Source organism: Rhagoletis pomonella, unplaced genomic scaffold (assembly GCF_013731165.1).
Source record: "Rhagoletis pomonella isolate Grant_MI unplaced genomic scaffold, Rhpom_1.0 Rhpom_scaffold_04178, whole genome shotgun sequence".
Classification (NCBI taxonomy): Eukaryota; Metazoa; Arthropoda; class Insecta; order Diptera; family Tephritidae; genus Rhagoletis; species Rhagoletis pomonella.
Genome location: NW_023462727.1, coordinates 5328 through 17420, shown reverse-complemented (window position 1 = coordinate 17420; position 12093 = coordinate 5328). Strand labels below are relative to the sequence as shown.

Below are 12093 nucleotides of genomic sequence, written 5' to 3'. Positions count from 1 at the left end.
TAAATATTTACGGAACTACCATTTGTATGCAACCCTGCCTATCCTGTATTCAAGTAGATGTAATTCGAAAAATTTAAACGGATTTCTTTAAATCAACCTGAGCTGCGGACATATTGCGAATTCATTTTAAAACATTAACCACTACATTATATTAGTATTAAATACTTTCAATTAAGAAACAATTCTTACTAGAAAATAAATATGAATCGGTTTATTTTAAATATTCCAATGTATATTTTTTGTTAATGCAGATAGTGCGGATTTAACGTATTTTATAACCGTTACATGGGGAAAAGAAATTTTAGGCAGATTGTTATTGACAATTTTTACATAATTTACGATTGCAATCAATTTCTTTCAAAACTATAATCTAAATGATTGGAAGTTGTATTTTTTACGATCAAAACAGATTCCAATATTAGGTATATTATGCAAATGCAATCCAATTTGATTTGAGTTATTCAGCTTTAGATACATTTATATTTCTGTGTTCGTATGGAATAGTAGTTTATGTCGGGAAGCTGGCTTTAGTATAATCCGGCATTGGCTTTATTATTTACAACACATGGAATTTTTGATGACCCTTAACAAGAATATGGACGTGCTAGTATCGGAACTATTTCTTGCACGTTTATTTATCCAAAATTTCTTCAACGGCTCGGCGCCAGTGAGGGTATGCTGCGAATGCTGCATTATACTAAAACCAGCCTTTCGACATAAGCTACTATTCCATACGAGTGGAGCACGTGCGAAATGCGGATTTTCCCAGTTGCAGTACAGCAGTAACTCGACACCTTCCTCACCAACCGCTCTGTCCTCTATGAGCTTCTTAATGTAACTGCAAATAAAAGATGAAAATTTGAGAAAAAATACTATCACAGCGTTTCACTTGTAGCGTTTCACTCTTGTAGTATATTGGCTATCAAGCACCAGAAAATTTCCATCACGCATGCCATATGCCACCGATTGTCGTGGATCAATTAAAATACTGTCATCACAGCTTTTTGGTACTCCAGCAACTGGTGTGTCTATGGCGGAGTTATGTGGAGCTGTTGCATGACTAAAATCAATTTGGGCTCTTTGAGAACTGGCTTGTTTGTTGCGCGCTATTGGCATCAAATGTATGCAAATTAGATTTCCAAACGGGCAACTGTTGAATACAGGAAAAAATGTATTTTATATGGTTCCGCTAAAGTGCACTACTACCGTGTATAAATTGGCCGACCTTCTAATAAATCCAATCCTATTGTATCGTCATCGCCGCCAGTCACCAAGAAATTTCCACTTGGGTGAAATGCAACATCATTCTCCGCGACGAATGCACTGTATTAGCTCGCCTTCAGCTTTGTCAAATATCTTAACGCGGTTCCAACTTAATGCTAAAGCCATCAGATTGCCGTCTGGATGCCATGCCAGCTGTCGTCCCATACCTCTTCCCCCGGTGAACGTTCGCATACATTCGCCTGAAAATGTATCGCAAATTCTTAACTTGTCGCCGCACGATGAAATGAACTTACCATTGGGGTTGAATTTTGCTGCGCGCACCCATTTGTGTGTATTTTGAATCAGTATTTTGATGGCTGTTCGCCATTTTTCTAGTCTGCAAACGAATAAGCTGACGAAGAAGCAAACAAATTCAAGCACATTGTTGCATTCTACCGTACATTTTAAAAGCTTTAAAATCTTAAAACACATGTGAAAAACTTTTATAATCTGAATATTTCTAATGTCGCAAGCAAAACCAAATTTTATAAATAGCATTTTTAAAAAGCAATCATCTAATATTTTTCAAGTTTTTGGGCATATATGTTACCATTTGATCAACTAATACTACCAAGTTTTAAGAGACTATTTAATGCAACTCAGGTCATAAAAGCGCACTTTAGACCAAAATAAGCAACTCTAAAAAACAGATGATCGCAGCTGTGGCCCAGGATGACGTCTATTGCTAAGATATCTCACTTGTATTTGTACACAATGGCGGTAAGTATTGTAGGTTATTAATTGTACAATTTTAATTTACCATTGCTATATTGTAAACAGACTACGTACTTTGAAAATTGATGGATATTTGCCTGAAATGATGGAAATCGCATCCATACCTTATAAAGCAAAAGGACAATTTCCAGGATTATTTCTCTTTGTGGGACCCGCACGTTTTATGCGACCAGTTCGAAATTTAGCTGTTGGAAAAATCGAGTATATTGGCTCACTGGAGCAAGTATATATGGATATTGCAATCGACTTAAAAGAGTTCTATCCTGGCTTTACCACACATATGGAATTGTCTAAAACTGAATTTCTCAGCAATTTGGCGAATTTGATCCCAATGCCAGACTACAATCAATCTCCAAGAAACATGTATCAATGTCAGATGGGTAAGCAAACTATGGGCACACCATGCCTTAACTGGCCAAAGCAAGCTGCCAATTCCCTTCAACGGAGAGAAAGAGGAACACGAGTATAGGTAATTGTATAAGCGGTGTTGTTACAACAAAGATGCTCACATTTTTTTGAAAGTGCTGTTATATTCAAAATGTGTATGTATGTATGTATTTAATACACCTTGGTGATATCAATTTGTGCACAATTATAAAAATGTTGAAATAATATCAAAAGTACTTGAGATTAGTTTATTCTCCTGATATGAAGTACGCATAAAAATGTCTGGTAACATAGTTGAAAGTTAAATTTTTTTCCATTCACCTTGTAAAAAGACAAAGAGTTGTATCAGAAAGTTCTATTTTCGAAAATTAATAACTGCTTTCCAAAGTCACTTTAAATACTAGATGTGGCTGTGTTTGGAAATCCAGCAAGCCAAGGCATCAGCCCCTTTTTTCGAAAACATAACTGATGGAACGGCCCTCTTTGCGCTACTAATGTCGTTTTCCCTTCTACAAAAAATGTTGCCCTCTCATCGCCCTCTTCTTAGTGTTTGCGCGTAGAGGGCAAAGAGAAGGTTGCATTTCTTGGCAAAAACGAAATCGGCATAAATTTCAATTCGGTATTTAACCGGGGTTGCGCATATTGGATCCATCAATTATAATATAAAAACAAACAAGTTGATAAAGCGTGGTAATAAAAGCGACTAATGTTTTGTTGATGCATTTCTGAGCACGGCTTATATCTGCTTCCGCAAACGCTTTTGGAAATTCTTGAGTGTGCCAGACTTTTCGAAACTACTCGCTCTTGCCATGTCTAATAGCTACTTTACAATACCATTTTGGTCTAATATTAGCTATTTTTTAAATGCCGGCACGTTCCAATGCGCTAAGTTGGTGACCCAAGCGCTCTTCTTTGGCTTTGCGTTCGGCGCTTACTTTCTTTGAATGCGTATAATTATTTAAAAATGTTTGTACATCGATTTTACCATTGAGAAATTGCTCTACATGTCGATCACAATCGCTGTCCGCATTTGAGGCGGCAATTTGTAGCAACTCGCGTGTTTGTTTTTATATTATAATTGATTTTCAAGAAAGATGCTCAGTTCACTGATCATCTGCCATCAAGTTGCCTTTATAGCCTGCACGCAAACGATAAATCTCAGCCAGCAGTGATAATATAAAAGCTAATATAATCGAGCGCCCATAGAGATCCTGCATTTCTTCTAAGTTAAAGAGTATATAAAGACCGTATAGTATTCCCCAAACTGCTGAAACGTAAGCGTTGATTAGCATAGCGGCTTGTAGCCATAGATTAGCATTGTATGTTATATCTTGCAAACTAGATTTTAATTGCATTTTTTAAATTTATATTTTTTTGTTAAATGTCCTTTTGGTAGCCTTTTCTCCGAAAACCGAAAATGTTTTTGGTTTTTGATAGCGCAAACGATGACATATTTATGCATGCGTAAAGGTAACCAAGGCGACAATGTGTTTATAAACAGTTGTGTCCGTCGTTCAGAGCTCCATAAATTGAAAGAAAGTAGTTTGGTACACAAAAGCAAACTGGGATTGTATCTAGTCTTTTCTCTTGTTTAAAGCATTTTTGTGATATACTTCATTGATCGAATCTTCGCTGAATATGAAGCATAACATTCATTGAATTTCGCAGATTCAGGTTTTTTTTAGAGGTCCAATTATGAATTAAAAAAGGTCGAATACGTATTTAACACTTTGTATTTCAATTATTTAAAGCAATACCAAAAAGTATTCACATATTTTAGTTCTCCATTAATTAATGTTTTGAAAATTTCAACAATAACTTATAATTCAACTGAAGCACTGCATAAAAATGAAAATAAATTCCATTTTAATATGGTAAACTTGTATTGAATGCGGTACTAAGCCCCAGCAAAAATGCATTGTGCTTTATATACACCTCATTATTCAATTTATTGGCCAAATATTGATGACAACGTATGTATGTCAACTCGATGGCATCGATCTGCGAGTTTGTAACATAATCGGCATCATCAGTACTTTCGTTGAGGTCCACTATCGCCAAGGGATTGCTGTTTGATTCAATATATTTTACACAACTATTCCACTCCAAACGTAAAATGTATGCCAAATTCAAGAGCATAGACCAATGTACATCAACTTCATAGTGTTCCACACAAAGTGGATGTTGTATGATCTCATCACACAGGCGCCCCAGATGTTCAGCATACTCGAGATTATTGTCGACTGCGAATTTCTCCTGTATTCCTTCGATTTTCCGACGCACTTCATGACTGTTGGTACTCAAATTGCGATGGTTTCGTATGATGGACCAGGCCATTTGTTCACAGCTGCGTAAGTTCTCATCATCATCTGCTAATCCAGTCAATTCTTTGATTAATTTAGGTATATTCTCGCGTATAATTTCATTGCGCGCATCTTGCGCGGACATGACGCTAAAACCTGTTGTTGCTTTTATTGTGAGAATTTATGTCCAATGGAATTAAAAACAAATTTTACACTATAAATTGGTGTATCTCGCGGGTAAATAAAGATCTTTTTGTTTACATGGAGTGAAGTCCCGTTTTTTTATTGGAGTTATTGTCGTAATACATTTGTATTACTCTTCACTTCCATTTCGGTCCAGCACGCAAATTTATTAATTAACAAATGTCGAGTTAAATCAAATCGGTCTTTTGTGAATACAGTTTTTGCGTAGGTAAAACAAGGGATATGTAAAATTCCTACAATTAACAAGACAACTTAAGACTTTCCCAACATTTCCTTTTCTTTGTAAAATGGCTAAGAGACAGCTAATTGAGCTCTGAACATTTATATTTATTGAACGTTTCGAACTTGAAAGAAAAGAAAACGTTAACGAAAGAAAGGTCTTGGTGACGACAATATTTTAGCTATTAGGAGATCAGGTAGATATAAAATTCTTTTATGAGCGGAGGATCGGTTGTTGGGCAGAATGGCCCCTTTTATTTCATTATTATTGGCATATGTAGATCTCACGATGGTCGGTTTTATATTACCAGGTCGCCCCGGGGGAACTCGGGTAGAGAACCATCACCTTATAATGCAAGTTTTTACTGAGTCGTTAAACGTTCATACGTATAAGCGTTAGAGTCGACTCTTATTAGGCTGCGAAAAAACTAAATACATACATATGTATGTAGAGCTGGGTAAAATTTATCGTTATTCGTAAATAATAGATAATTTAGTTTGCTCAAAGAAAAATTATTATGGTTATTCTAATGGCGAGTGTTATTTTATTCGTTATTTGAATAATGAACATAAAATACATATTCGTGATAAAGTAAAACCACTCAACTAACTGCCTATCAGAGATTATAGAAAAACATTTGTTTTACAACATTTCAAATTGAAAACAAATCACGACTAAATTATTCAGAAGGAATTTATTGATGAATAATTCATTCGTTAATGGATTGCTTGCGAATTATTTACGGCTAAAATTTGTTCAGATAATGCCTTGCTCCGGTTCTGTGTATCTCAGTTATTCTGCGACGGAATCTTATTGTATGGTCGTCAAGCATGCATATATTCGGAGATTGTTAAGACAATCTTCTATACAAAATGAGTGTTAGGTATGCTTCCACTTAAAACATGTAAGAGTTCTATTTCTAATGCAAGTGAAGTTGATTGATGAAGTTTAACATTTGCGGCTTCAGTCGTGGAATATTCCAGGTACCTATGAAGTCGAATACCTGGTTGCTTTCACGTTGAAGTCGCAAATACAGAGAATGTATTTACGAAGACTCGGTTGGTTCTTCGTTTGCTTCACTGCAGGGTGGTAGTAAGACCAATTTTACTAGTGGCCTTGTTACCTGGCCACGTTCGGTCATGATGTCCACCACTCGTACCCGAGTATCCGAACCTGGGTATAATTTTAAGACTCTTCCGAGTCTCCATTCATTTGGTGGTAAGTTGTCTTCCTTAATAATGACGAGGTCTCCTATTTTGATGTTGGCTTGAGGATGCCTCCATTTGTTGCGCTTCTGGAGTTCAGATAGGTATTCTGATTTCCATCGGCTACAAAACGTGTGATGTAAAGCTTTTAATCTTTGCCAACGATTTACAATCGTAGCCGTATTTTCGTTAGCATCAATTTCTGGTGGAGCTAATAGGTGTCCACCAACCAAAAAGTGGCCTGGAGTAAGTGGCTCCAAGTCTGATGGCTGGTTTGATGTGGGGCTTAATGGTCGAGAATTCAGACAGGATTCAATTCGGCATAGAAGAGTCGTAAACTCTTCAAACGTATATTTATGGTTTGATGCGATTTTCGTAAAGTGGTTTTTAAAACTTTTAACCCCCGCTTCCCATAGCCCGCCCATGTGAGGAGCTGAGGCGGGAATGAAGTGCCACGAAAGCATTTGGTGGGGATATTTGGCTAAGGTGCTATTGCGTGCATCCATCAAAAAGGCTTTTAATTCCGCTCTCAGAGCTCTAGAGGCTCCGACAAAGTTGGTACCATTGTCGGAGTAGATGTTTCTTGGACATCCCCTTCTTGAAACGAACCTGGCAAATGCTGCTAAGAAAGATTGCGTACTTAGATCAGAGGTAGCTTCCAAATGGATTGCCTTAGTTGCGAAACACACAAACAGGCAGACATATCCTTTGGACATACGACAGCCTCGTCCACTATAACTCTTTATGTCAAAAGGTCCCGCAAAGTCGACTCCAGAATTTGTAAACGGTCGTGAAAATGTAGTTCTTTCTCTGGGAAGAATTCCCATTAGCTGTGTTTGCGCACGCTTTCGATAGATCGTACAGACCTTGCAATTATGAATTGTAGACCTAATCATGTTCTTGACCCTCGGTATCCAGTACTGTGTTCGGATTAGGCGCAGCATGAGCTGATTTTCACCATGCAGCGAGACCTTGTGGACGAACTGGACTATCAGACGAGACAGGTGGCAGTTATATGGCAGGATAACTGGGTGACGCTCGTTATAGGCGAGATCACTAGATGCTCCTAGGCGGCCACCTGTCCTCATTATACCGTCTTTATCGATGAAAGGGTTAAGGGGTAGTACTTCACTTTTTGTACCTATTAATTTCTGAGATTTTAATGCTGAATACTCCTCCCAATAATGCTTCTTCTGGCAGCTGGTTATCAAGCGGCTTATCGTTGCTTTAATTTCATCAGCTGAAATTGAACAAGATTTCGCCTGAAATGACGCTCTGGTTTTTGGGTGAGTTCTTTGAGGGAATCTCATTACATAAGATAAAACTCTCAAAGCTCTCGAGAAATCAGAAAATCTTTCAATAATATCATCGTGGATATCTAACGTTGTTGTTGCGTGTACCTGCACCCTTTTCTCTTCTATCACTGTATTATAGTCCTTTTCTTGAGTGGGCCATTTGGAGTGATCTTCTTGCAGCCAAGAAGGGCCCTCCCACCACAGCGAATTGTTTACTAATTCTTGCGCCGGAAGTCCTCTACTGGCTAAGTCTGACGGATTTGAGGTTGAATCTACATGACACCAATTTTCTTTTCCGACTTTTTCTATTATTTTGGTTACTCGATGTGCAACAAAGGTTGACCATGAGCAGGGTGGTTTCCGAATCCAGGCCAGGACAATGGTAGAATCCGTCCACATTTTTGTCGTAATATGCCCCAAATTCAGGTTATTGGTAATCGAATCGAGGATTTCTGAAAGTAAAACCGCCCCACAAAGTTCTAAGCGGGGAAGCGAGATCGTTTTAACTGGTGCAACTTTAGTTTTAGATAGTAGCAGATTGGTGAAGACCTTGTCATCCTTTTCGACGCGAATATAGAGAGCAGCCGCATATGCCTTTTCTGAGGCGTCGCAAAACCCGTGTATTTCGACTTTGGCTGTCGGTGAAAAATATATCCAACGAGGGATACGAATCCTTTCGATGTGGCTGTAGCTTTCCTTAAAGCTTTCCCAACGGTCTAATGTGGAGGTTGATACAATTTCGTCCCACCCGGTTCCTTCTAACCAAATATTTTGCATTAAAATTTTCGCGGTAATTACAAACGGTGCGAGCCACCCTAACGGATCGAATAATTTGGCAATAGCCGATAGTATTGCCCTTTTTGTATGTCTATCCTGATTCTCAATTGGCTTGGCAGTGAAGTAAAATTTATCAGAATGGGCGTTCCACCTGATGCCCAGAGCCTTAACCGTGCTGGTGTCTTCGAAGTCCAAGAAATCTTCTTTCAGCAGATAGGATTTTGGGATACCATATAATATTTCGTCGCAGTTAGAAGTCCATTTTCTCAAAGGAAAACCCGCCGATTGCAATACTGTTGTGATTTCGTCCTTAGCTTTAATAGCAGATTCGATAGTATGACCGCCCGCTAAAACATCATCAACGTACATGTATTTTCTTAAGATGTCCGATGCAATGGGGTGCGAATCTTCCACGTCGTTCGCTAACCGAAGCAGAGTTCTAATCGCCAGGTAAGGTGCGCAATTGACACCGAAGGTCACAGTATTGAGTTCATAAAGTCTTATGGGTTCGGATGGATTAGTACGAAAAATTATGCGCTGATACTTTGTTTGGTCAGGGTTTAGTAAGATTTGGCGATACATTTTTTCGATGTCGCTGTTAAAAACATACTTAAATAATCTCCACCGAAGTATTAATGTTGGCAAATCATTTTGAAGTACTGGACCAGGATAGAGCACCTCATTAAGGCTCACCCCATTTGATGTCGGACACGATGCATTAAAAACTACCCTTACTTTGGTGGTAGTGCTTTCGTCCTTCCTGACAGCGTGATGAGGCAGGAAATAATTGTCACATGCATCTGCAGGAACATTCACGTCGATTCGCGTCATATGACCTAATGCCTCGTATTCTGACAAAACTCGGTTATATTCTGTTTGCAGAGGTGGGTCTCTCGCCAACCGCTTTTCTATCCTAAAGAACTGTGAGCAAGCGATTTTTAGAGAGGGTCCTAATTTGACGTCTTTTGGGAAGTCCTGCTTAAATGGCAGTGACACTATGTATTTGCCTTCACCGTTTCGCTTTGTTGTGCTTTTATAAAGTTCTTCACAATAAACTTCATCTTTATTGTAGGATTGGTTTTTCGGAATGTCTTCCACTTCCCAGAAAGACGCGAGACGCTTATCGAGGCTGACCTCGTTAAAAAATGATACCCATTTGTTGGCTGGCGTAACCGTGTCAGTTTGACCGGTTAGTATCCAGCCGAATACAGTCTCCTGCGCCAGAAGCGTACCTAAAACGTTTTTTCGGATTCCGCTCAACATTATTTGGGCGTAAATGTCGCCGCCTAAGACTAGATCAACTTGTTCATTAATAAAAAATCTCTTGTCTGCTAATTCCAGATCCGGGAAAGCTTGGCTAGTCATCGCATTAATTTGGCATGTCGGAAGATTTCCGGTTAATTGAGGCAACACCAGCACGGTTGTGTTGATGTTTATTAGAGGATCAATTGGAGATCTCAATTGAATGAGGCATGCTTCCTTTACCTGCGCTGAAATGGTGTTATTGATACCAGATACCTGTGCATGCATTCTCTTAGAAGGCAAGTTGATTCTACGTTTGAGTCTTTCCGTTATGAAAGAGCACTCAGAACCTGAATCTATTAATGCTCGAGCTGAGAAATTTGTATTGTTATAAAAAATATGAACTCTTGCTGTTCCCAGCAATACGCCTTTGTTAGTATTAGCGAAACAAGACGTGACATTGTTCACTGAGTTCTTTTTTGCACTTGCAGCGTCGCGCATTGCTTGAGCCTGTGCCGAAGTGGACGCTATGTTATCTGTGTCTTTTGATGCATATGTTTGTTGCCTTTGGTGCATAGTTGCTTTTGGCTGAACTGCTTGAATATGAAGGAGCGTGTGATGTCGTTGGTGACAAGTGCTGCAATTAAATGAGCATGTACACCTGGACACAGTATGTCCATTGGATAAGCAGTTCAAGCAACCATGGTTCGACTTAATGAAGGCGATTCTATCGGCCGTCGTTAAATTGATGAATCTTTCGCACTTTGATAACTTGTGGTCCTTGCTTTTACAGAATTTGCATGTCGTTTTAGCTACACTTGCTTGGAAGGCACCAAGTCTTTTTTGCGGAGTTTCACTAGTATGCCTACTATTATGGGGCTTGGGAATTTTTGTAAGTTTAGTACCCGTTATACCCGAGACGGTTTCCAGTGTTTGGAATCTGTTGGACAGAAATTTGTCCATATCCTCCCACTTCGATATCTCCGTCTTGTCTTCGATTGTTTGTTCCCACAATGCCAAGGTACTTTCTGGCAATTTCGTTGAGCAGAGATAAGTAAATATTGCATCCCAGTTCGATATATCAATTTTATGGCTTTTTAGTGATGAGATGCAATTATTTATATCTCGCTGTAATTTCTTAATCGAGACGCCGCACTCGTGCTCTATTGCCTTTAAATTAAAAAGAATTTGTAACTGGGAATTTACGAGAATGCGTTTATTCTCGTACCTATCTGTTAGGTTTTTCCACGCTGTGGCAAATCCTTCGTTAGTGAGAGGACACTTCCTCACTATATCTTTGGCCTCACCCAGTGTTTTTTGGTTCAGATGGAACAACTTTTCAACTGGAGTGAGGCGCTTATTCAATATATATATGGCCGTAAACATATCTCGGAATGTTGGCCACGAGAGGTAGTCGCCTTTGAACACTTCCGTATCGCACGGAGGAAGGTGAATGTTGTGTTCTTGGACAGAGGTACCTTCTATGTCTTTTTCGCTCTTAACGAGCTTTGCATGCAGATCTGCCATGTTCGACATGCATCGCAAATATACAGCGTACGAGCTTTTATATTTTGGTTTCACAGCAGATACTGCTTTAGCATCTAACGTATCAGAGTTTACTAATTCCTCATATGCTGCCTTCGCTTTCTTCCATAACGTTTTCAACTCCTCTTGTTGAATGGCAAGAGTGTATTTGGTGTGATCAGTTTGGGCCGTGTCGTTGTAGTCGGCCTCAAATTCTGTCACAGCGTCTGCCAGACGAATAAACTTATCCATAGCTTGATATAATTAGAAGAACGCTTTGAGGAAAAGGATTCTGAAAGCTGTTTAGCGAATACTATGCAAAAGCCTAGCCACACCACAATCCAATAAAGCTTTACACAGAATTTAAGTGGAATTTTAATTCCGTACCACACGTTTTATTTATTATCTCAGATATATAAACTTGCCCTGTATATGTGTATGTATGTGTACGAATATTAATCTCTTACGCTTACAGGTAATATATGTAATTTGCTCGCCACCCAACACAGCAAGATATAATTAATATTTAAATCGAAGCAATTATAAACAGTGCTAATAATTGAATCTATTGGAAAATTCTGTGTCACACGCGAAAAGTGGTTTTGTGGATATGAAATATCGGTCGTACGAGTGAATTTAGTGTGTATTAGCACAAAATTGCAAGCCAAAGTGAGGTTAAGACCACCCCGTGCAGTGTTGTTAGTGTTTGTGACTAAGCAAATTGAACCTACTTGCAGCACCAATATTGAGGAAGATATGAAAGTATGTGCAATAAGATATTAAATTGAAACTGTGCGAATTTCGAACCAATAAAATTTTAATATGTGCTGCGGTTCAACTTTTATCAAATTTTAACACCAACAACGTGAAGTGAGTTTTTTCTTAAAATGGCCGTCGCGTGTACTAATTTTTGCCGATATTGTCACGTATTGTGATTT

At 38.7% G+C, this 12093-nt stretch overlaps 1 protein-coding gene across 1 annotated transcript; it reads left to right on the top strand.

Annotated features, from left to right (window-relative positions):
• Positions 1-1949: 1949 nt before the first annotated feature.
• On the top strand, positions 1950-2658 carry LOC118754596 (DNA-directed RNA polymerase I subunit RPA2-like). Its single transcript, XM_036489483.1, has 2 exons — positions 1950-1983; positions 2044-2658. Exon 2 carries the CDS (start codon positions 2081-2083, stop codon positions 2465-2467), a length of 387 nt encoding a protein of 128 aa, XP_036345376.1. The 5' UTR covers positions 1950-1983; positions 2044-2080; the 3' UTR covers positions 2468-2658.
• The last annotated feature ends 9435 nt before the right edge of the window (positions 2659-12093 follow it).

What these genes read in the sequence shown, in the direction of transcription:
- LOC118754596 (XM_036489483.1), top strand. Translation starts at nt 2,081, where the DNA reads ATGATGGAAATCGCATCCATACCTTATAAAGCAAAAGGACAATTTCCA.